Source organism: Cupressus sempervirens, chromosome 11 (assembly GCF_028749045.1).
Source record: "Cupressus sempervirens isolate cs-2001-9-10 chromosome 11, ASM2874904v1, whole genome shotgun sequence".
Classification (NCBI taxonomy): domain Eukaryota; kingdom Viridiplantae; phylum Streptophyta; class Pinopsida; order Cupressales; family Cupressaceae; genus Cupressus; species Cupressus sempervirens.
In genome coordinates, this window is record NC_143128.1 from 533,023,768 (window position 1) to 533,050,924 (window position 27,157).

At 33.6% G+C, this 27,157-nt stretch overlaps 1 protein-coding gene across 1 annotated transcript in view; it reads right to left on the reverse strand.

Moving 5' to 3' along the window:
• Positions 1–5,870: 5,870 nt before the first annotated feature.
• Positions 5,871–27,157, reverse strand: part of LOC149530730 (ARID/BRIGHT DNA-binding domain-containing protein) — a 35,788-nt gene continuing 14,501 nt past the window's right edge. The window contains exons 7-15 of the mRNA XM_089811816.1: positions 26,348–26,379; positions 16,788–16,923; positions 15,905–16,078; positions 15,136–15,795; positions 10,980–11,117; positions 10,761–10,859; positions 10,548–10,648; positions 10,322–10,412; positions 5,871–6,458 (exon numbers count right to left, since the gene is read on the reverse strand). Coding sequence (XP_089667942.1) covers positions 6,366–6,458; positions 10,322–10,412; positions 10,548–10,648; positions 10,761–10,859; positions 10,980–11,117; positions 15,136–15,795; positions 15,905–16,078; positions 16,788–16,923; positions 26,348–26,379 — 1,524 coding nt within the window. The 3' untranslated portion in view covers positions 5,871–6,365. The remainder of the gene's footprint in view (positions 6,459–10,321; positions 10,413–10,547; positions 10,649–10,760; positions 10,860–10,979; positions 11,118–15,135; positions 15,796–15,904; positions 16,079–16,787; positions 16,924–26,347; positions 26,380–27,157) is intronic.

A 27,157-nucleotide genomic window follows, 5' to 3' on the forward strand; every position in this document is an offset into this window, starting at 1 on the left:
TATAGAGCTCAAAAATTTCCTAACATTTTCAATAATATCACTTTGTATGTTAGATATTTTTCTCTTTTTTGTGTCTACACTTAACAATTTTAATAGCTCTTACAAGTTTTTTCCTATAAGAAAACAAGAAAGTATTTGGACTTTTTCAAGTGTTTCCAAATTATCATATTTACTTGTTATTTCTTTTACTATCTTATTCAAATCTCTCTTCTTAGAAAGACTTAACGGTTTAATATCAGCAATTGATCTCAATTTGTCCACATTCATTGCAAGTAAATGATATAAATTTATGTAAGTGATATATTTCTTTACACTTTTAGCTATTCATATGTATTCATCCATACCAATTGTAGCAACTGAACTTGTCCCTTCTCCAACTTCATTGCTTAAGCTTATGCATTGTCATTTCTTGAACTGTAATGTCCTGAACCTTCTCCAACATCCATTTGCTCATCTTATAATTGTTTTTTGTGAGGCACATGCACAAAAATGAATGAAATTATAACATATTATTCAAAAAAATGAAAATAGATAGATATGGTTTACATGTGCTTATATTATTTTTTTCGGTAATAAGATGTTAATGTTAATACATGGTTTCTTTGTTCTACACCAGGAGATCTATTTGTTGCACATTTACTTTGTCTTCCTTTCTTTTGTCTCATCTTCATTCTTTACAAAAATTGTCAAATACAATTTACAAGTCTATTGCCCTTCTAAAATAGAGAATAAGAAAGATTTCAAATCGCTTTTAAAACAAACAAACAAACCAAAGGAACTCTTATATTTATAAGTCTCCTTCCTTTTTCCTCAAAAACAATGAACTTGAAGAAGATTTTGAATTGATTTGAAAACAAAACAAAACAAAATTTCTTATTTATATCAAATACAAAAAAAATAACAAAAAAGAAAAATCTGATCGACAAGGGCTTTGAGCGAAGTCCCCTCACAAAAATCCTGCAAAGCAAAAAACTATCTAATTTTGCAAGGGCTTATTTCGAAGCCCCCCTTGCGCTACCAGATTTGCCCCGAGGGGTTTTGCTCAAAGACCCATTCATGCAAAGGCATCAAAATTGACATTTTTATTTTGGTCCTTACAATTTCTTGTCAAATTTTGCCCTTGAAAGGCTAGAATAAGGACTAAATAGGACCATATTCTAAAACAAAACATACAAGATTATCGTACTCTGAACAAGTTTTCCAATGACTATAATTTTAGCATATATTGTGTTTATCGTGATGTTTTATTTTTAATTTTATTAAATATAGGTTATCTGACCATTTCACAAATCTCTATTGAAAACTTTTTTTTAAAAATGAGAGGAAAATAATTTTAAAATGTGTTACAAAGGTATTTGTGTTACCTTTCTAGCAAAACAAGAAAAAGAAATATTTCAATTTATACAAATTAAATTATATTTGTCAAAAACAACTTATGTCTAAATTATCGTTAACGTCACTTTGTCATTGAATAAAATCTACAAGTTTAGCAAAATTGAACAAAACCAACAAGGTTATGTTGATCAAAAGAGCCATCACTCTTTGAAAATGTCAATTTTTCATATAAACCACTTCTTGAAGGAGAAGGAAAAATGGACTTCAATCAATTCAAATTAATTTTTTAAAAATATAGTTAGAAATTAGAAAGAAAATGCTAAAAAACACTAATTTACATTATCTTCAAATTCTTAATGATTTTTTTGTAATACGCATATAAAAGTAAAATGTTTTAAGAAAAAAATTTGTTTCAATGTCAAAGTTAGCCAAAAAAGTAGGAACTAGTATTGTGAGACCACCGACCATGGTCATGGATCACAGTGTTTTATTTAGTACGAGTATTGCATCCTTTATATAATTCCTGAGATCATGTGATAGTATGCATGAGATGATGTGATTGAACTTTTAATGTTCTCATAAACCTCATGCATTCAAGATGTGATAACCAACCTATTTTTATTATGTAATCATAGTCCCTATGGTTGATATTAATATCATCGCACTCTTATGGTATCATCCACTATTATTAGTTCATGCCTTTGGCAGGAAATTATTGGAATCATTCAATTCAATTCACCAATCAACTCATAGGATTTAAAAGATTAAAGAAACTTCAAATATTTACATCTGTTTCTAATTTTTCATTATTTTATAAATCACATTTTTCATTCATTCTATTGGACCATACTATTTTTGGTAGGGAGAAAATTCAATTTTCTCCAACAAAAATACAAATATTTTAAGTTTATCATGCATTAATTATAACTTTATCTTTTCTACATTTGTAACAAGTGGATTAACTTTTCAAGTTTTACATTGATGTTAAGAAAATACAAATATTTTCTAACAAGTCTATCATGCATTAATTAATGAATGTATTTATCATAACTTTACCTTTTCCACATTTGTGACAAGTGGATTAACTTTTCAAAAAAATAATCATTTTTATCTTTCACCTTACAAATGATCAATCAATATTAATTATCACTATTTATTTTTCTAAAGTTAAATATTTTATATTTCTTATTTTAAATATATTGATTAGTTTTACATTGATGTTTATTTTTGTCACTTGTAAAATGTTATTTCTTACATTTACACTATATTTTACTAGTTACTATTTTACAATCTATTTCTAATTTTTTTATACCATTTTACAAATTGTAAAACTAATACTACCCCTCAAACTAATTAGATATTTTGGTAGTTTGAATTAAGTAATCAAAAATTTATTTTTCTAAATCAAATATTTTAACTTATAACTGAATTGATAGAAATGACTAGTTCATTCATATAATATAATTTCTATTGTTATTTATATATTTCTGAAAATAATATAATTATTAATATTTTTTAATTTCTCGTCAACTCTCTTTATCATTCTACCTTTAATTGTCCATTTAATAACATATGTTTCTCTTTTTTAACTCTTCATATCCTTCCTTTCTATCTATAAATCTTCATTTTCCTTCTTTTCCAATTATTGGCATTAAATTTGACACATTGTGTCTCTTCTTAGTTCCTGCCAAAGGAAGGTAACTATTGGAATCATTAGATGCTAATATATTTTTGGAAAACCAATGAAATTTATAGATTTTTGAAATTGATTTATATTTCAAAATGTTCTATAATTTCTACTATTTTTTCAATTTAAATAATACCATTTATTAAGAATCCTATTGGCTATAAGTTAAAAAGACAATGAAAAAAATTAATTTCATTTTTTAAAAATCAATAAACTTGAGAAACAACTATTCAAGTACTATCATTAATATTGTTATTAATAAATCTGACATAACTGTCGTCCTATCTCATCTCCCAGCATGCCTATTTCAAAAATATTTAATCATTCTACTTGATTTTTATTTTTTATTATTTTATATTATGTAAATATTAAAAACAATGATATGGCCTTGTTTATGCATGTATTTTTTTTAAACTGCATTAATGACATTCATATTTGCGGTTGGGCTTTATATTCTTCAGCTAATATGTGATGTGATTGGATTAATTATATTTGAATAATACTGACTCAAGAGATATTTTACATTCTTTAGCTAATATGTGATGTGATGGGATTAATTATATTTGAATAATACTGACTCAAGAGATATTTTACAAGTAGTTAATATTACAATTAAGAGTAGTAGGCATGCAAGGGGTATTTTCTATGATACTATGTTATAATAATAAATCAAATTTTAGATTTAAAACTAATCCATTAAAATTTCAAAACTTATAAATTTATATAGAATTTTTAGTTTCTTAGTTTTAAATTAACAATAATTAGTTGTGTTATGAATAGTTATAATAAATTTTATTGTTTTATTAAATTATTTTTAATTTATTTATTACAAAATTTAATTATTTTTTCTAATAATATTTTGATTTTTTAATTGTTAGTATAAGAGTTGAAAAAGAATTACATACTTAGTGTAAAGTATTATAATTCATGGTTTGAATTAGGATCTTCTTTTTAGTATGAGTATTTTAAATATTTTTCTTTTATGTATTAGAGCTTATAAAATTGTGTATTTGTGTTATTAAAATCATAGAAAATGTGTAGTTAATGAGTGTAAATATTATTATTTTTTAATAGTGGATAGATAAGTTTATTATTCTATTTCATTAGGTATAGTTAACTAAGTTGTTTCATTGATAAAAGTCCTTAAATTAGTTCTACATTACATTGATTTGATCTAGAAAAAAAAAATTTAAAATATGTACTTGTATAAATTATATTGAAGTTAAAATCAGTTTCTACATGCATATATGCATTTGTGGACTTTTGTCGAATATCATCTATTATCCACTTTCATCTCAAATTTTCATTTTCCAGACCCACAATACTTCAACTACTACAGATATGGCAAGAACTTTGGGCTTGCGCCCCTCGTTTTGGATGGTAAGCATTAGCTCTTTTATCTACTTGAAATTAATGGTCATTATCATTAGTCAAGAAAACAAAAGCATCTCATGATAAGCAACCTTAGACATTAATGGCTTATATGAGGTAGGTCACATAGATATACGAACAGGTTTAAGAAATAACCGAAATAGAGTGTATAGTCTTATTCCATCCATCTCGGGAAGCTTTATCTCAATATAGATAGAGAGATTGTAATGTTAGAAAATGGGTTCATTAGTTTTATGCATGCAAACACATGGAGATATAGTTCAAAACTAAATATAATTTGTGTTAACCAATTCAACTTGAATGTTAGTGATTGGCCTTTGAATGTTAGTGATTGGCCTTTGACATCAGTGAAAATATTCCAACAAATTATTTGTTTGGGGGGACAGATTTAATTGTTGCATGACATCATATCACACCTTATGTTCTTTGTGAAGCCATATTTGAGGATGGTTGAACATAAAGTTTCAAATTTATGTCATCTAATTTTTTAAATATTGTTATTTTCTATTATCTCTATTTCAGAATGTATTTTACAAAGTATGGTTAAAAAAAAGAGAAGTAAAAACTTCTTCCTTAGCATAATAATTCAATGGAGTTTGCTGAGATTGCTTTTTGTACTCGAGAAAGCATTACTCGGGCATTTGTCCCAGGGCACAACTGAAGTTGAAGAAAAATTGAATCAGACTATAGCCAATATTATATCTAAGTTTAAATTCAACATCTGCAATTATATCATTTGAAAAATCATTCGTAGTTTGGTCATTTCCGTGTAATCGAGTATAGCCCATTACAAATGATAGTAAAGGCATGATAGTAAATTAAAAGGCTAAAGAAGCTAATATTTCTAGCCATCAAACATTTATTTCTGCTACACATCCATTATTACATGTCAAATGATGGTTTAGTACATGTTTTTTAAATTCGGTGCAAATCTTAGAGGCGGAGGCAAAACAACTTTTCCCGAAAGTAGTAATAAGCCAATGCTCCTATTTCCTTCATCACCTATTTGAAAGCAAGATTACTTGTACCTGCTTTGGTATGGTTACAATCACAACGCACAGCACTTATTGCAAAAAGTTGCTCTCATTTACAACGCATTCTTGAGTGGGTATCAGCATACGAGTTGTCACCTCAATAGATGAGCAATGAAGTGGAAAATGTCAATCTTAGCATATCTGTGTAGATTTTACCCATCCGAATAGATTAACTGCTCCTCTTCCATATAAAAGATGAACTGCATTCTTAGATTGTAGCTTTTTTAATGCCTGTCAACCATGTTAATATTGCAGTAGAATAATGAGTTTTCCAGTCGACCAGATCTTTTGTTTCAGCTAAAGGTTGGCTATATAAGGCTCGCCAAACTTAACCTAATGTCAAAAAAAAGTAGATTATTATTGCGAGTCATTACATGGTAAATTCTGTCAAAAACATGCATCAAGATACTCATTGCACACAATTATCGCACAATTTCTGATCTCCCATGCCGAAGTGCACAAGGTCAATTGGATTGGATAACCTTACAAGAAAGCTCTACATTCTCAAGAGAGGTACTCAAGAGAGGTAATCTCTGAGTCATGACCAAAATTTGGACCAATGGTGTCCAGACCTGACACTTCCACGCATTAGACATATATATATATATATGATTACATTGCAAGCTCATGAAGCTAATCAGAAGCGAGGTAGATGTGCATCCACCAATGTCACACATTCAATTGAGGCGACAAATACATGTGGTAATGAAATATGAATTTTGTTCCATCTAGAAATGCCAGAACCCAAAATCGTGGGGTTAATTAAGACTAATGTACATAAGTTACATCTGCCTTCCATTTACAACTGCAAATGGGCAATGATTCTGAAAGCATGTAAATATGGTGGTATGCCATAAATAGATACATCAACACACCATTTCAGGAACGTATTACTTTTCAATGGATGGTGTGTATTCTCATCTTGGCTTCTCACTATCTTTACCTCCAGTAAGAACCCTAACAGTGCAGCGGGGACATATGTACTCACGGCCATCAGTCTTGGCATAATCCTGCACAGATAAAAATTCATTATCATTGATTCGTCAGTGCATGTCGATAACAACAGAAGTCAACACGTGTCTACAATAATAGTGAAAATTATGTCTACAGAAGGGCCACAGCCATGTATCTCCACCCCATATCATGACTTTCAGATATTAACAGACTTCTACCATAATACTCGGGCATATTTATTTCAATGAATATTCTCCCGAATAATTTAGTGTAACAAATCACTAAAAAATTTACACAGCCACAATTAAATCCAAGCCAGATACCACATAAGCATGACATAATCATTGTGGGTGATACTTCTGCTATTGCTTCATATAGAAACAATTAACAGTACAAACCACTTGGAATTCATAATAAGAAATATGGATAACCACAACAAATGAGGAGGAAAAGCTTATGATTCTTCTGTGTTCATCAATCCAGCTACAGATCCAGGTTCCCAACGTCCCACCTTAATGACTACCCTATTTACAAATACTTACATTTGCTGGACCAATCCAACCTTAGCCATCTACAGTGTAGATGACCATTCTCTATCTGTGTCTCATAAAATATATTCTTGAATAATGAAAACAACTCAATCAAATTACAGAATAGTTCAGGCTAACAAAATTCTGTAAATTATTAAGAATTACATCAGTTGCAGGTGTCATGAATACTGAAACAGCTATCCTGCACTATTCAAACAGCTCAATTGCTTTTTGCTTTTTTGTACTTAATATGCCTTAAGCAAACTAACAACATACTAATTACATTTCCACTGCCAAGAAACCCACACTAGAGCTCCTACTGAGCAAGGGGTGCAGATAAATCACTGGTAAGCTGCATTTATATCTGATACTCGTCTGGAAATACTCAACCTTTGACAAGTTATCAACTTATCAGCCATCATGCAGCTTATTCATCAGCACTTCCAATTGTACCATGCCCTAGTAACATTCCATTAACACAGCAATGACATGGTGTGGCAAAATTGTGAATGGAATTTTGACTACCTAAGTTTAATATGAGAAAATTTTGGGAAACTAAAAAGTGATATAATATCCATAAAAATTAAAAATTAAAAAAGTGATTTTGTTATTTCATGTCACACTAATAAACCTTGTACATTAAAATTGTCAATCACAAAAAACAAAATGCATAGTGTTAAAAAAACTATCATATGTTTTACTCACCTAAGATGGTTAACACTAAAAAGAGAGCTTGTCCCATAAGCAACTTTTTCTGAGAATAGCACAACAGTACCCATCCCCATCCCCCATATCAGTTCCAGTTCCCATCTCCTAAGGAGCCTACAATCTTGGAATCTTTACAAAAACCTATATATTAATATCAAATGTAAATAATGTCTGCTTTCATTAATATATTAAAATATCAGTTCCAGTCCCCATCTCCTAGGGAAATTGCAATCATTGGAACAAGCACAAAACTAATAAAAGTTGGTATCGAACCATAGAACCCTACTTTTGTTTTTTCTTGGATATGGTTTTAATATCAATGAGTGAAGAGCCTTATGATTCACAGAATAGGGATCAACAAGAAAAGGATGAGAACACTGAAATTTATAACTCAGAGTTAAAGTAGGAAAAGGCAGTGTAAAATCTTTATGAAAATGACCCATAGTTATCCCAAGACTAACATCTCTGACCCTTGGTAAAAATCTCCCTTAACAGAAAGGTGTCCCTATCTCAAAAACCCATGTGAGGAGGTTTCCAAACATATGGAGAATTCACAAGAATTTTGTATCTTAGAAGCATCCATCAAAAAATATGAAGCTTCCCATACTTGCCAAATAGAGCATATAAATTACACTACTAGACTTGTAATTCTCCATCTTCTGCATAAAAATTCTGAAGTTCTTAAATAGAAGAAATTTTTCATATCAAATGCCATGGAGGTAAATAGTATGAAGATGTGTGCAGACATTGATGTCTTATCAATTGATTGAAAAATTAGCCATCTCCAAGAAGCTTTGTGCCATGTTTTATCAATAGATTGAAAAAGCATTCTCCACTATTTACCCACCTAGTCTGTGTCTTCTATCTCCAATTGATTATGGTTAAATACTTATTCTTTGATTTATTAATGATGATTACCATATATTAATATAATTAAACTTTTCTTTGTTGAAATCTATTTCAATATTTTAAAACATGAGTTTTTTATTTATAGGCATATTAGAAGTTAAAATTATTTATGTTTATATTTATATTTATATCGCCATCTCTAGCTTTTTGAAATGGCACACCAGTCCCATTCCTATATCCTGCACCAGTTCCAGTTCCCTTTTCTGGATAACTATATCAAAAGCAGACTGGAACAGACACATTTTGACATAACCTCTTATAAAAACAAAGTAACAAATTGATTCGTATAAGATAAAAGAAATCTGGTAGAAGACAAGCCGAATAAGTTTCCTACAATCACTCCAAAATGAAACAAGAAAGTAAAATTCCTATCTCGATTAACAACTGCTAGATCTATCGGCCCAAACTTAAATTAAAGCTAGAATGCAATCAATAACATAAAATATATGCCACAGACCAGGTTCCAAAGAATTTTCATTTTGCAATAAAATCCACACCGTGTTTCTTATATTGAATACACTGGGCAGATATATTTTGCAGAAATATTCCTATAATATTCATTCATTTTGGATTACAGACGGATCCAAAATTTAAAAAGTTGCATGGAAAAAGATATGGATACAAATAAAGATACAGTTGAATACATCACTAAAGAAACACACATAAACATACTTAATAAAACTTTCTGAGTTATTAGAGAAGATTTTCAGTACTTGAAAAGCAATATAGATACATAAATTACAAGTTAATTTAACACTCTACAATATGCAAAAATAGTAGAGTTGCATTAAAAGATGCCACAAAAAATGGATCACAGCATAGAAAAACATTTCATTTGTCTTTCTCATTTGGTGCAGGTTTTGTTTATATCATTTTTTTAAAATTTGCATTAATGATTTTTTTTAAATTATAGTGGAAAGATTTACGTCAAATCTTTTAATTTTAAAGAATCAAATCAAATAGCATTCGGTGCAGTTGCAAGATCAAGTTTTTAAAGGCACACATGGGTACAATATTTGACTTCTATTGAGGTCGTACCAGACACATTTCCAAATTGGATACAGTAATACGCGCGCCCGTGGAGGGACGTGAGTTTCTGGCAGCTCTGATAATTTATGATTCAGACAAATACATACTGAATGAAAATATGCGTGGAAATTTTTCCCAGCCATAAGTCAGCCAAGAAGGATAATGCTTCTAAGAAAGGAATGGGAGAAACTCATACATTAATACCACGTTCCCTAGGAAAAGCCTCAATCCATTTTTCTCAATGATTCCTAACTTAATAAAAAAAAAAATTTAAAGTTATTTGTACACCATAAATAGTGAACAAAAAACAATTTCAAAATTCTGCATGACAAATTATATATTAATAATTAGGCAAGAGCCTACAACACACCGGTAAATTGTGAGCATCTTATCAAAGAGGTCTTGTGTTCGAATCTACTTGCGCTTACTAAATAATAATAATAATTAAACACAACACATAATAATTAATCTTGGCTTCGGCCTCTTACCGATCAAAAAAAAAATTACATATAAATAATTAAGGAAACAAGGGAGCCAATAACCTTGGTAAAAAGCAGGATAGACACACATGGGAAAAGAGTTACACATGTTAAAGGGTAGAAATAAACTTGAATCTGCAGAGCCATTCCGTAGGTCATGTGACAAATTTCAATATATGAAACACTGACGCTACCATCCTGATAAAGAAATTTATTAATCAATAAATAAATTTAATAAAGAATGATTTAGTAAGAAATGCTGACCTTAAATGCACCTAGACCAGTTCGTCTATCACAACCGAAATGTGCCCACTGACGACAAATACCACAGTTGACCCAATCACCCTCAGCACCACTGTAAAAGCCAGAAATGTATTTTGCATTAATGAGACACAGAAAAGGTTGTGCATTATCACTAAGAAATCCTGCAAGCACTTGTTGATTCATATATATATATTGTACTATGACACAAAGAAAGGGTAAGTCTTACCTGTAGCAGAGTACGCAGCATTCGCCACCAACATCATCATGAGCAAGTTCGTACTCCAAGAGGTAGGTTTCATAATGTCTCTTAAGAGTGTTTCCAACACCCTGGAGGAATATATGGTTTCAATGTGTTGTTTCTAAATCTAGATTTCACTCCATAGAAATTAAAATCTGATCTGACACTGAAAATTGCCCAAAAAATAATTTAACAGTTTACCGTTATTCGATTTGCCATTGTATGATTGCGCATCTTTGGAAAAATTTGCCCCTTCCAATTAATACCATTTCCAACATAGAAACCTCCCCTTGTGACCACCTACAACGGACAAAAAATATCCCATCATTAGTTGTTATTTTATTCAAAGATACAATCTAGCATCCATGGAGTCCTTAATTGTTTTAGATAGCCAATGTTAAAACTTCAAAAGTTGCATACCTCACGATACAGGTTATAAAGGTCTAGTCTCTTTCCATTTAAAACAACATTCGGGAATTGATCTATTCCTGTTAGTGGAATAAGTCGTCCATGCCCTCTAGAGACTAAGAATTGTGTTAAATCCTCTAAAAACTCCACCTGCAAAAAGGCATAATATGAACTACAGTTAATCACATGCACTATAAATTCCAACAATTCAAGCAATATATAAAACAGAAAACATGTAAGAAAAGATTTGGAACTGTACTCTCAATGGTCCTAATAGTTGCGGGGACATTATTGAACAGTTCAAATTCTGAAGATAATCAGGTGGTCTATTGTCACAACAATCCTAATGAAATTTTCAATACTTGCAGAGCAATTTTGTGGTGAAACTGTACATATGGATATGGTTTATGATTTAGAAATGATTATTCATAAGCTTCTGGGAAAGAGGTGTTCATCTGAAATGATCAATCGTTTGTGCTCATTGTTATGTTTCGATTGTATCGATAACGAATCTTTATAATGGGCTAACTACAAAAATGTTCTAAGATGGATGACGGATAAACACCCTGCCCATTAGCTAACTAAAAACGTGTTCTAAGAGGGATGCAGGATAAAGACCCTGCCCTTTGAGAAAAGAGAGGGAGACCATTGGAGAGAGGAGTAAAAACAGAGGAACAAGTCAGAGTGATGTTCAAGTCCTCACACACACAATCACGTAAGTTGTATCATAGTCATTTCTCGTTTGTTCCTTCATGTGTCATTAGGGGTACGTGCTGTTTGTCTTCTGTTGACCTTGTCAATCAAACCTAACCCTAATGTCGCATGGTATGATGAAGTCCTTACCCAGCTGGTCAAGATTACAAATTTCTAATAAAGATGATACTCCTTCCATTCATTAATATCTTTAATACATATAAAAGTATGGTTCTATAGATGTGTATGATGCTCATACATGTAAATATATGTATACAAAATTTACATATAAATGTGTATAAACCATAGTTACACCGCCCTACGAGACGGGGGGACTAGGGGACGGGGGTTCAAGTTTATGAGACAGGGGGACAGAGGGACCTTGATTAGGGGAGCAGGGGTGTATATACTATACATATGGTACTTAAAATGCTAGTTATGCAAAGATGTACTACAATTATACAATATAACTTGATATAATCATATAAAATGTAAAAAACAGTAAACTTAAACAATAAAAAATCAAAATTGAACATTGCATTGAAGTTTTGAACTGGAACACCATGATTCATGATCAAATGACAAACAAACAATGAACATTGACATTGAACATCAGCAAATATTAGTCTATATATCAATCTTCAGATCAATAGTATGAGTATCTAGATTCTACTATGTAAAAGTAATCAATGATCATATGAGTCATGACTCATGAGTCATGACATAAATATGATTAGAATAAGTATCATGTGCCATGAATCATGATATCAAAATAAGTATATAATATTGTAATGCAAACTAAAACTACAAGTCTCCCAGCACCCACAAAAAAGGACCGTCGCATCCCCCCGCAATAAAGGAGACTCCATCGCATTCCCACGCAATAAAGGAGACTCCGTCGCGTCCCCCCGCACCCACACAGGAGACGTCTTGCCATCTTAGGCAGAGGTGGGGCTCAAAGTGGAGCCACACAAAATGCCAAGACGTCATCCCCCCATCTCAAGGATGTCCCCGTCTCCGAGACGGCCCAATTTCTGGGGGGGACGCATCCCAATGTTACAATGGTATGAACATACATATGAATATACATATATATATATATATATATATTATACACACACACACACACACACACATGTATGCATGATTAAAAAAATTATATCAATCTTGCATTGAACATTTAAGAGGAAGTTGAATTAAAATGAAAAAGCCCACCCTATTATCATTGAGTTTCTGACCTAAATTGTACACTTTAAAGTATCCTCATAGTTGGAGCAAATATCATTGTATGCTGAGCAGTCCATGATAAAATGTCACTCTGTCTCTATCACCCCCATATTGCAAAATAGACATTCCATCTTCCCATTCTTCCTTAGGTAGCATCCATCTACCTATTTCATACCTCAAATGATGAGAACTTGTCCTAATAAGTACTACAAGAATTTTTGCCCTCCAATTAAAATTTGCTCCTATCTATGCTCTATCCTCATGATCCCCTATAGAAATAAATTCTTTGATATAGTAGTATTTTTGCGCCCATTTTGTTTTTGACCGTATGATACTCCTAAATTTTTCCCTCGAACTTTTTTATTTCTCCATTGGTATGCAAACATTCATGCATAATAACATTCTTTTTTTCCATCTATTTGACATTTTGCTTCATCCACATGTTTTTTTTTCTATCTAGTCTTTCCTACATGATCAACTTAGGCCAATAATATTTTTCTATACCGTGAAACAACTGAACCATTGTCGAAGCCTATGTTTTTGGACTCTCTCTACTTGCCTATGTTTATAATCTGACATGTTGCTGCCTTGAATCTCACAACATTCATAAAGGATTACCAAGGTAACCAAAATACCAAAAAGCATCTTGGTTTTCCAATCCAATAACTCTGTATACCTGCATCTATTTTGTAAGAAATATAGCACTTCAGAGCCTCCTGAATTCTTGTTACTCTACATGTTTCCCAACTAAGTTTGCTGTGGAAGTCGATCCCAAAATACTCCTACTCATCTACCGTGTCTAAAAGATTGCCTTCAAAAACAAGTGTTTTGCATCTTCCACTTCCATTGCAAAGTGAAGATTGTCACTTTGATTTGCAAGTGTTCACTTGGATTCCAACCTCATGACAAAAGGTATTAAGTACCTTCAAGTGTTCCCTCAACCCATCAATTGTTTTAGCAATTAAAATGAGATCATCACATAGAGAAGTAGCTTTATTACATATTTAGCTAGCTAAACCCCATCACCATTACTCTTACTTAACAACTCTTCTAACTTATCAATATATAACTCAAATAAGGTTGGTGAGAGAGGCCATACTTGTTTGACACCTACATCGCTACCAAAGCACTCTGATATCCCATCAATAGTTATGATTTTAGGCTTGACATGCTCATATAGTCTTATGCACTGCAGCCCTGAGCTCAATTGGAATTTTCAGTTATTCTATTCTATCCCAGAGTTTGTCGTATGGTACCATGTCAAAGGCCTCTTTAAAGTCGACAAAGCAGCAAAATGCCTCATCGCCCTGAGTATTCTATATTTTTATACCAAGAATCTAAGTGTAATACCATGATCAACTGTGGAACTTGTGCACCATGTGGCATGAAGTATGTTTTGTGCAATGTAATATAATCAATGATATGGATATAAACAACAAAAATCAATTTCTTACCATTTATGGGGTTAAACTATATTTTATCTGTTCTCTCTACATCTCTATGCTATGGAAATGCCTTCCAATTTCAAAATAATTAGTTTTTGCCTCTTTCCTTCAGGTTTTTGCCTTTTCTTTAAGTGTGTTCTTTTACCAATTTTCTCAAAGAATCTGAGGACTATTTGTTTGCCAAATTTTTCTCCAAATGTCTTTTTCTGCTATGCTTGGATGCAAACTTAAATTGTTATGGCAATACGATTCATGTGGTCTCAAGGGGTTAAATGCTCAAATGATTAACATAGATATGACAGCAAAATCATTTCTTGGATGCTAACCTGCAACAACATTCAGAAATCAGGGGAAACAGCAAAAAGAGAGGTTCATGCCAGATAAAAAAGGGTGTAAAATGGAAAAGATTCATAAAAGACATCATTCTCAAGAGTCAACAGTATGATCCAACTGTCTCGAAATTTAGGGGTGAGATGATTTGAAACTCAGGACGCACAGACAGCAAAGCATTCAAGAAGACCTTAAAAATAAGAAATTTTTAACTCAAACACGTTAAGGTCCAATTAATTATACCATGATTTTTTCAAAATAAAGGTTATGATGTTCAATATTATTCGTTGAGATAGAATTGTCCCTCATTTTTCAAACCTTAATTGAAACTTAAAGAGTTCTTATATTCACATCAAAAAAAGAATTAACAGATACATTTCATAAGGGTTCAAAAGAATTCTTATATTCACATCAAAAAAGGTTTAGTTAACAGATCCATTTTTCCAACGAAATGGTTCCTGTTAATAATTTACCTCTGAACACTCATCCAAACTCTGTCGGGAGCAGCCATGCTTCCTAGTGGCTGAAAATCCCAGGGAAAGAGCATGCTGTGGTGGAACAACTCCAGCTGCTGGATAGTTACCATCATTGCCAGGAGCTACAGAAGGAGATGCCGGCACATTAAAATGGTTGCCTTTTACAATTCCCCCATTTGACAGAACAGCTTTTCTTGACAAACTGCCTGGAGGACCTCCAATCATTGTACCAAACGGTGCAAGCTTATCTTTATTAGAATGTGGTACAGGCTTCATTGCTTCTAGCAAACACAACCTCCGCTTGCTTGAGCTCCCAGTTTTGATCAACTTCTCTTGATCTGATCTTTTCCTTCCCAGGTCATCCAAATCTGGGATCATTTGCTTCCCATCACCATTGGAGTGACCGATGTTAATATTGTCCCATCTGGCCCTCTTCCTGTTTCCCACAGGTATGGTAAACCAGAGAGGCAATGAAGACCTACTTACTACTTCAGAACGAAATTTTTGATCAAGTTCATCAAGATCTTTCTGCTTCAAGGATGCAATGGAGTTACTATCATCTCTGTGGAAAGCAGCAACAGGGACCCCATCAACACCAGCTATTCCCAGTGAAACCAAATTGCAGTAGGATGGCTGAAGTGCAAGCTGACGCAGAATCTGTAAAATTTGGAAAAGAAAAATACTTAGCGACCCTCAAACAGTTGTACCTCCAAATGTAACTGCAGAATGCAACAGTTATCAAATCAGAGCTTAGAAAAAAAGATACCTGTCCTGCCCAAGTGGGAGCTTTGATGCAAGCTTCCACTGTAGAAGCACCAGCTGCAACACACACAGTCTGTCGCATGCCAGGTCGTAAAGCTGATTTATTATCCCCTGAAGTGATAAACTGCACAAACGGACTTCTATTCACTAGTTGCTTTCTGATGCAATGCTCCAGCAACTGTTCCATGGCAAACAAAATAAATGTCAGTAAACCATATCCAACAGTAAGATCAGTTAGGAAATAGAATATGCAAATCAATTATAAACAAGCCTTTTCCTCATGGACTTTCCTGATTAATACAAGCCATAAAGCAGAATAAATCCTCACATGAGAAAAGGTGAAAATTTCGAAAAGATGAAGAATGTAAGTGAAGTATGCAAGTGTGTGACTAACAGTACTATAAAACACCCTGTAACATTAAAAGTAACAGTGAATAAGCAATACATCCTATCGTATCTCACAACAAAATTGAACACACAGAAATGGGATAGAATAAAAACTTACAGAATGAAAATGGAATTGATTTCAAGCAGAGCAATGTCTGTGGATCTAAATGATAAAATTAATAAGGGAGTCAAAAAGGTGAGAGTCTTTGAAAGTAGCTTATGTATGCAGTAGCACATACATGAGATCCCTCCCAAGTCAGTTCAGTGCTTATAAACCCAGAGAGATGATACCCTTTGGCCTAAAAAAGCCATGCACCAGACATATTACAGTACTTACTTCTATTTGCATCTACTTGTACAACTTTTCTAAAGGCATTCATTATATATAACATTAGAAAGCAATTCTTGTTGATGCTGTTAAGTCTACAATCACAAGTGCAAACTGATAATTACATGGCCATTAAGTGTTAAATAATGTCACATTGTTTGAAGCCACTAACCTCATCCTTCAGACATATCTCTGCACTACCAGAGACAATCAGTGATATTCGAGCAAAACTGGAAGTGCAAACATCACATCTCATTGCTACCATACCCCGCACTAGTGCCGAGGCTGCTGCAGGGGGCAAGGGTGCACTGTAACAAACATAAAACAACATAAGTCCGTTGCTTAAGTAAAATGGCAATTTCAAAATAATTTTATACGATTGGTAATTTCAAAAACATCAAAGTAATATCCATGTCCAAAGAAGCCTTGCACACCCCTTCCACAAAACCTTTTTCGCCATTGACTTGAATCTTTCTGTCTCCTTTTTAATATAATTCAGTTAAAATTGAAACAAGAGAACCGTGAAGATATTATGGGATGATAAGTTTTAACTATGTGCAAGATTTATTACCTGTTATCTTCTCAAGTAACATGTTAATGCATTAAAAATAAATCAAGTTACAGAATCAACAGAAACAAAAAGAAACATGAACTGAACTTCTAAAATGTGAGAGAATTGTAGTATCATACTTTCCTAACTGCAGTTAACAAATTCTAATAACAATTGGAATTGATCTTATACAATGTGTACAAGAAAGTTGGCCTACTTGCCAAGTCAGTGAGTACTCACCAAGTCAAACTCTCAGCAAGCATTGTCCACTTAAACTCCCTGTAAACCCCAATGGGTTTGTGGTTCAAAACTCAAAAAGATTTTTTGGCAAGTGCTCACAACAAACTCAGCGAGTCTGTCATTAAATCATAGAACCTAATTGTATTTCACTAATTAGTAATTACTGACCACCTATACAGATAAGCGAAGAACAATTAAGAAATGCTGCTAAGTTGCCAGTTCGGATTATGGTACAGATGCGGGTTCAAGATTCGGGTTTGAAATTTGTCCAAATTTTTTTGGGGTTAGCTTCAGATTCATTCTGGGTTCTTCCATACAAATGCATATGTTTTTTTTTCAAAATATGTATGTGTGTGTATATATATGCAACAACAAATAAGTCCATACATCACTTTGCTAATAGTAAAGCATCATAGCAAAATACACGACCATATCTATGTTCCAGTTCAGTTTGATATTAATTGCATCATTTAGCCATACATACAACAAAAATATTTCTATATCAAGGGAACAGTTTGAGAACAAAGGAATTAACAAAAGATTAGTGCAGTTATCTGAATTTTTATTTTGTATTGGTTAGAGGATTTCTAACTAGGCTAAATCAAGAGTTGAGATTCAAATCTTAAGCCCTAGATTCAAAGATATCATATCTTTTTTAAGAAATTCCTATACAATTGTTAATTTGGATGTCACCTATTGCCAATTTCGATTTCCTGTATAAAGAAGTTTTCATTTTCATTCACAAATGCATTACTGACATGTAAACCATATTTTTTGGTCTTTTTAGTGGTCACTTTAGGATTGGGAGGATCAAATAGACCAAATTAGGCTAAAAAAAAAACACTTAAATAAAGTCTAAAACTGACATGTAAACCATATTTTTTGGTCTTTTTAGTGGTCACTTTAGGGTTGGGAGGATCAAATAGACCAAATTAGGCTAAAAAAAACCCACTTAAATAAAGTCTAAAAAAATGATTTGAGACCAAATTCCATCCAGGTTCGGCCATTGGTCATCAAATTCTTCAAAATTCACTGCAAATTCTGTCAGAGGAACAATTCTGCCCGGGTTCCTCTGACAGAATTTGCAGCAAATTCGTAGCTCTGCAAGAGAATTTATGGAGAATTAGACAAGGACCAGACTTTTTACAGAATTGAACCAGACTTTGAGGGTTGCTGGAGAGAATCTGGAACTTAGAGAAATTGTATTATCTTTGGTCAATACAATGAAATCCTAGTTGTAGGAGCAACTCAATTTGGCTAAAACTAATAGTTATGTCCATACAGCTCAAGAAGACCAACTCAACAAAAATATGCCAAGTCTCAGCATGCCTAATATAAGGACTCGGCATGTCCCAAAGCATCACAAAAATTAAAATGAAATACAGTAACACTAAAAAAAAAATTCTAATGTAGTTGAGGGGATCATCCTGTATTTGAGAGCATATTGGATGGAAAAAAAAATAGATTGAAGGATTATATAGCAAAGCTCCAAGCTGACAATTTCAGAAAATCAATTTTACTATTACAGAATTTGTTTAATTTATTTTTTAGTACAAATTGCAGGCTGCACAGGCAAGGAAGATTGTGCTATATTTCTCATTTTCATCATACAAAGTTTGGAAGGCTCTTTAAAAGTTCAAACAGATGTTCATATTCTTATTGAATTTTGAAGTTGGACTCCGTAAATTTAACTACTAAAACTTTACAGATCAAATAAACAAGAAAACTAAAAGAGTAAGATTTATTTGGTATGGGATCATTGTGTGGAAATTAAATGTAGGGAGATTCAGAATGCAGTTACCATAGCAGGAATTTCGCCACAATGTAATGGTTTGAAGTATCACCTTTACAGGAACTTTGGGTCATGGAATGATGTTATGCTGTCAAGTCTCACAAGGTGTGTGAACCGAAACAACATAATTATAAAGAAAATAAGAGAGAGAGAGAGAGGGGGGGGGGGGGTAAATTACACTAGTATCCACAGATGACCAAGAATAGATCAATGGACTGGAATGTACAACTGCTACATTAGAAAAGCAACAGTGCAAAAAGGGCCTTGGATTCAAAGCTAACAAAATAAAGCACAAAAAAGCAAGAAAACAGTGCAATAGACAAATGGATAAACCTAGCATTGTAACCCCAAAATAAGCATAAATGTGTGAGAGAAGTTCCCTCAATAAGGTGGATACTGATAAAGACTAAAGCTGGCAACCAAGGATGGAAGAAAAACAAAGAAATGTGTGTGCCTTGATGAACATGGGAAAGCCAATGAAATTACCTTCAATCAACATGGAAGTGCCAATGCAAGATATGAAAATGCTCACCAAGGAGAGTCCAGAGCTAAGCAATCAAGCTAGACAATCCTAGGATGCAGTTGATCCCCTCTAGAACCTCTCCTAAAACCTAAGGCCGAAGAACTGTAGGTGGAAAAGAAGAAACTGGCAGTGTGAGCTTGTCTCCAAGACCACCATTGTAAGTGAGAGGTGCTGGAGGACCGACAACCCTTAGAATGAGAATTTAAGTCCCAGAGAACCTTAGTAATATAAGGTTGCAAGGATTAGCAATGTTTTGCTCATTACCCACTCTATGGCAGAATCAACAATATCCAAAGCATGTTTACCAGCTCAACATTTGTTTTGGGCTGAAAGAAGACTGTAAACAATTTGAAAGCTTTTGGGCCCACACAGAGGATCCCATGCCTCAATTTGATGACCTCGGGAAGAAAAAGGAACGAGAATCTTCATAGCAGAAGAAAACAAATAGAACACCAAAGTCTCTATACAAACAATAGCAATTCAAAATATTAAAAAATAAAATGCTTCTGAGTCTCCGCCTCTTCGAGAGAACAAGGAAACACACACTTTCCTTTGTAGATTACAAGGGTAAATCTCAATTTATAGCTGGAAGTACACTCCAATTGGTGACCATAACTTGTCAAACCATGAGACCAATGATGTTGTATATAGTTGAGCTAAAAAACAGTCCCATCTACAACCTGTAAGAATTCTGCTGTGTAAAATTCCAACCTAGGACTAAGAGGATGCATAGGGGATGTCCAAATGAACTAGATGTATTGACAAAACACCAACGACTGACCAAATCTTTCCTTGGAAGGTGAAGGGAGTTGGCATAAGGTGTTGTACATACACCTTGCATTATGTCTATAACTACATTACTGGATTCCCATGTCGAACCCGCAAACCAGATTTGGGTCCGGACTGGATTTGAATCCAGTATCCACTAACCAATATGTCTCGAGTTCGGATTTGACACTCTAGGTTTGTTGGAATCCGCAAACCGATCAAGAGTTCCCAAGGGAATACTGCATGAGGTCCACAGACCCAAAACTTGGAAAACTCAAATTTTTATTGCTTGTTTTGCTCTAACCCTAAAACAACCTTTATTTGGTCTTCACAAACACATTTCATCACTCATTTGCTCTCTCGTTTTGTGCTTTCTATCTTGCAAACTTGAAGTGAGGTGATTGTATTTGAAGGAGATCGACTGTGGAGTGACAAATACCTTCCAAAAGGGCAGACTTGAGTGTTGAAGGTATGCATTTCAACTATATTCTTTAGTTTTTCAAAGATTGTTTCAAATTTTTGACAAGTTTCAAACAATTTCAAAGTTTTTGTAGGAGTTTTGGAAGTATGTTTTTTTATTTTCATTTTTGTTATAGATTGCAACAATAAGTAGTTAAAGCTCATTTGGTGGGAAGGGATCTCAACAATTTAAAATTGATAAAGGATCTCCTTTATGGAGATACATTACAAGAATGTCTCAATGTATTGGAGGTGGAGGGTTATTTGAAAATGTAATTTCTACAATACACAATATAGAAACTCCTACTCCAGAGTCAAACTTCATTTTATGGGCCCTGGGGGTTATAGGGATTAATATGTGCGACGGGATGGATAAGAAGGGGTTTCTACCTGGGCAAATAGAAGCATTCCTAAAAAACAAGAAAATATTGACAAATCGGTTACAAAAGGGAAACAAAGTTGTTATAACAGGAAACAAAGACAATGCCACCACCCACTCACCAAGCCTCTAGAAATCCCATACCTTCTAGGGAAGATGTTGATGTAGAAGAACCACATAACACCACCCGCAAGAGTAGCCCATTTGATAAGGCATTTCATTCAACTTAGTGTGATCACCTTTTTGGAGGGAGATGGGGTAAGCAACAAATAATGCACTTTTTGCTTACTAATGCAATGAATATGAAAAGGTTTGCACCATCTTATTGCATAGTGAGAAAAAATGTAGAGACCCAACTAAAACCAATAAGAGATTCTTGGGTTCCTACAGGTGGTCTATTGTCTCTAATGGATGGAAGAATTGCAAAAACCATCCCTTGATCAATGTTATTGTTGTGCCCCCAATGGAGCAATGTTTTTGAAGGTGGTTAACTATGAGGTGGGAAGTAAACGTTGCAAAGTTTATTGTCCGGATTCTGATTAATTCTATAGAGGCAGTGGGTAGCGATAATGTTGTCCAAGTAATTATGGACAACACAAAAGTTTGCATGGCTGAGTGTGCTTTGGTAGAGGCTAGATATGATCACATCTTTTGGACACTATGATCGTCCATTTCCTCAATTTGGTGATTGGCACCCAAATAGAATGGGTGAAGAAAATTTATGAGGGTAAGGAATTTCAAATGTGTGCGACAAATCACGATATGTCACAAGCAATTTTTAGAACTTTCTCCAAATTGGAATTATTCAAGGTAAAGTTTAAAATTTATGTTATTTGGTTTCATTTATGATTTATCATTTCATGTCATGTTTTACATAATTAAATGTGTTACTAACTTACTATTAACATGTTTCTATTTCTTCCTCGCAGGAAAAGTCCCTAAGTTTACAGGAGAAGCTGGATGAGGAAAGCAAAAAGCAGACATAAATAATAATAATAAAATAGAAATTAAAATTAAAAAAGAAGAGTGAAAAAAATGGAACTACAATGAAGTATAAATATTTTTAGGTGTAGTAAATTAAATATTAATCATTTCCCTAAGTTATCGGGTTCGGACCCTGCTGCCCGGATCCGAGTCAAAGTTCACCCTGGGTTAACTGCAGGTCTGGGCGGGGTCCTTCATTTGGACTGTGGGTCCGCCCAAGTTCGCGACCCACAGTCTAAATGAGGGGTGGACCCACAGTCCAAATGAAGGACCTTGCCCGAACCCACAGCAAATCCCAACAGACCCACTGCAAACCCGGGAGGACGCATGGTGAATCCAAGAGGACCCATGGCGAATCCAAGAGGACCCATGATGAACCCAAGAGGACCTGCGGGTTTCTCTGATTTTTTTGTATATACGATGCATATATATATCGGGTTCGGACCCTATTGCCCAAATCCAAGTCCAAGTTCGCGCTCAGATTCACTACATGTCCTGGCAGGGTCCTTCATTTTGACTATGGGTCTGCCTGGGTTCACAACCCACAATCCAAATGAAGGACCCTACCCAAACCCGCAAAGAATCCAAACAGATCCACGGCGAACCCAGGAGGACCCATGGCAAATCCAAGAGGACCCATGGTGAATCCAAGAGGACCCATGATGAACCCAGGAGGACCCGCCGGTTTCTCTGATTTTTTTGTATATATAATGCATTTTTTTTGTAAATATAATGCATATATATATATTCTCATGAGTATGTATGTATTTTTATATATATATATATATATGCTAATGAACCCAAATGGGAATTTTTTATTTTTTTGCCCGAACCCACAAACCCGAACCCTGAATCCAAATCCGTCCCTAGATCCAAATCAATAACTTATTCATTTTATAATGGATATCTATCAGCATTTCTTTAGATAGATTTAACTAAGATACCTGCACTAGTAGACATTCTAGTGGGGAGAAAATTTATGAGAATAGAGCATAGATACCATGTCAACGCGGGCATTGTTTCAAAGTTCGTTGCATGAGCATTGGATTTGGGTCCAGTTAAGGAGAATGAATGGGTCATGAGAAGTTTCATTGAGGAGTGGTTGTATGGTTTGCAGTGTTTTTTGGAAAAGGTTGTACCTAGCAAAGGATTTAAAGCTGAACATGGTGAGCGGCGAGAATGTGGAAGCAGTGAAGGTTCTTTCAAACCTTTTATAATTTGGAGTGTCAAACTGCAAAGAGAAGAGGTGAATGGAGTCTTTGATGGAGTGGGATTCATTGAAGGAATTTCTACAAAATGGGAGGCTTTGCGTCAAGTGTAGACTGATGCTGTGGAAGCAGTGAAGGCTCTTTCCAACCTTTTATAATTTGGAGTGTCAAACTGCAAAGAGGAGAGGTGAATGGAGTCTTTGATGGAGTCGGATTCGTAGAAGGAATTTCTACGAAATGGGATGCTTTGCGTCGAGTGTAGACTGATGCTGCTAAATAGAAAGATCAAACTTGATCTTCAAGATTGGGTCAATGGCCGTGTAAAGCCCGCGAACAAGGTAACAACTCAATACGAAGTGTCCCTTTTTGACTCTTCTTCATGGGTCCAGTACAGTCCTCTCATTCAATGCAGTAATGTTTTGTCCTGATGGCAGTCCTTGCCAATTAATAGGTATAGCAGTCATCATATTTTTGTAGAGTGTAAGTAGAAAACTTTTTGGTGATTTGAACTCAAGTTGTATATGCATATTTCCATATGGCTACTCTATACCTAATGTAACAGAGGGTTATGGTATCTGTATACCGGGTTTGCAGGGACTTAGGGGTTATGGGGGAAAGCAAAGGATGATTATGCAGTAAACTGATGTAGTTTTTTTAAATATTAACACAAAACCACTCTTATTACTGACTAAAAAAAGCATTAGATAAATAATATGTCACTAGTTTAAAGCCTTTTTCCTTGAGTCCTCAATTTTCAGGCTGCTTCATTCCAATTATGACCATAGTTAACTTATCCTCAACAATATCGACAGTACTCACCTGTTACACTTGAGTCCAAACATGAGCAAATTTAAGCATGAGTAGCAATAGCCCTACTTTTGATTCTTCAAGTGTTCCCACGTCACCTTATGTTAATGATGATGCTTGTGTTGATGATTCAGAAAATCCTTATGACACTAAAATTGATTGCTGAACTAGATATTATCATTTTAATATTGAACTTGAATTTTGAATTATGGATATTTTACAATGCTTACCATTTATCTTTCAAACAACATTAGAGCTTATGGTGGTTTTGCTGGTTATATTCTGCCATGTGCTATTCTGACCTTCATTCCTATTTATAGTGCTTGTGTGTGTAACTTTTATTTCTTTTGTACAGCTGAAACCAAAACATAACCAGCCTCAAAAAAATTGCTGGATCCACAAATTGGATCCATGAACATTAATTAGAATCCGTACCAGAACCAGTAATATAGTTTTCTAGCTATCACTTCCATCCTAATTTCATCATGTGTGTATGTGTAGCAAATTCTTTCTATACTTCCTCGTCCCATGTGGATTTGTCATGGTGAACGCATTTAATATACATATATTATCTATTTGAGAAAGCACTGACAGCCACATGTGATTTTCCTTTCTACTAGATTATGTCAATATCAGAAATTTAAAGCTTGTCAATGCATTTCTTTTTGAAAACTTGCTTCCTACATCTGGACTAATAAACTCCATTAACATCGTTTAGTCACGAGTATACCACAATCATTAGAACTGACGTCACATCATTTGAGTTCGAATATAAAGAATATAGGAATTCTATGGATATTTCTCAATAAAATATTGCGATTCTGACCCACAAAGATAGATCATAAACCCAAACACTTCGTCATGTGTTCCTTCAACTTCTGCAGTTATATTAGCATATCAATCTGTGACAAACATCAAAGCAAAGAGATTTCCATCTTACAGTGAATCAAACTAAATTTAGCCGCTACTAATTGATTTCCAGTTCATTCCGATGTACATGTTTGTCATGAAATCTTTTGACTTGTATTTATGCTAAATTCCTAAAAACATGCATACAGTATTTTAGCATACATTTCATGCCAGCTCTACCTTTCCAATTATCTGCAGTAACATTGAGTTACTTCTTAGCAGTATGGTCTAACTCTTAGGAAAACTGAATCAAGCACGTCATCGCTGACTTGTAACTTTGCAAAATCGTGAAAAATGAACTAAAGAAACCTTCATGAAAACTTGAGATATTTATAATTTAAAAAAACTTGTTCTTAATGTTTTATGTATTCATTGTGCCCAATATTCACAATTCATTTGGGATTTCTGTAAAAATGCAATAAATTTATGCTTAATGAAATTTTCATATAGAACTCCCCAGTTTATACAACTCATTTCAACAAGATTTTGAGCTGAACGTGAGTCAAATGTTTCCTAGTTTTTGTCTTGTCCTTCGAGCATGGACAAGTACAAATGCAAACCGGTAACAAGAAAATGCTATTTAGATGAAATGGATATTTGCAACAACTGTCACATATCAAAACTATAGCCTACAATGAATGGCTAAAACTAAATTTCAAGGTAAAAGTATTGAAGTGAAAAATGAGTTGAGAAGAATTTTCTTTGTACAAAGAAGTAACACTTTATGATAAAAAAATCTTCTTCAACACTATTTTTTAATTAACCCCACACACAACTATGTTATGCCCTTAGAGCATGGACGAGCACAAATGCAAACCAGTAAAAAGGAAATGCTATTTAGCTGAAATGGATATTTGATAAACTGTCACATATCAATATTCAAAACTATAGCCTGCAATGGATGGCTAAGACTAAATCTTGGGATAGGAGAAATCAAGAGATAAATGAGTTAAGAAGATCTTTCTTTGTACAAAGAAGTTGAACACTAAATAATAAAAATCTTCTTGAACACTATACTAAAAAAATTTAGTGAGGTTATTAACCCCACACAATGCATAAAATATAAATGGTATAAAAGGTAAAAGATTTTAAAAATGTAGAAAGCTCATTAACCTATTTCGATGCATAAGCCGGGTTCCTCTAACCTGAAAATGGTAAAAAAAACAACATTAGAAGGGCCAATTGATTTAAAATGAACAATAAAAAGAAATGATAATTAAGTTAAAATACAGGACTTCGTGACAATGTTTCAATAACAAATACATATGTGAGGATAAAAGGTACAATGTTTGTTGTTCTTCCCTAGATCTAATTGACAACAAATCTACAGTAATTTTTCAACATTACATTAAAAGATTAACAACAATCATGTTAGAATTAGTTACAATAAGAAAGGGAAACATTAAGTTCATCATGCACTATACATAATCAATGAAGAAATCAATTTGCCAAGATATTAATTATCCAATAGACTAAATGTCTAAAGTAATTTACCAAATTGGATTCCTACTTATTATAAGATTCCCTAAATTCCAGATATATATTAACATGACTTGAGGAAACTGAAAACATTGCAGCATGCAAAGGAAATGCTGATCACATAGTAGATGGTAAAAATCTTTTTCAAACCCATATTAATCAGCAGGAGAGTAGAAATAGAATCAGCAAACGGAACTGTGGTTTCAAGATAGTGATCATGTAACATTTTTTAAGCTGCATCTTGAACCATATCTGGTCGAGGCCCATCCCTAAGGATAGAGACACTTAACAAAACCCATATCTATATGGCACCAAAAGTTTATATATTTATATTGCTGACAGATTTCTATTCAATTTTTTAAATAAATGGTGCCTCATTTTGAATCTGTATGCATAAATTATGGCCTTCATATTACAATAATAGATAAGTCATCTATTATTAGT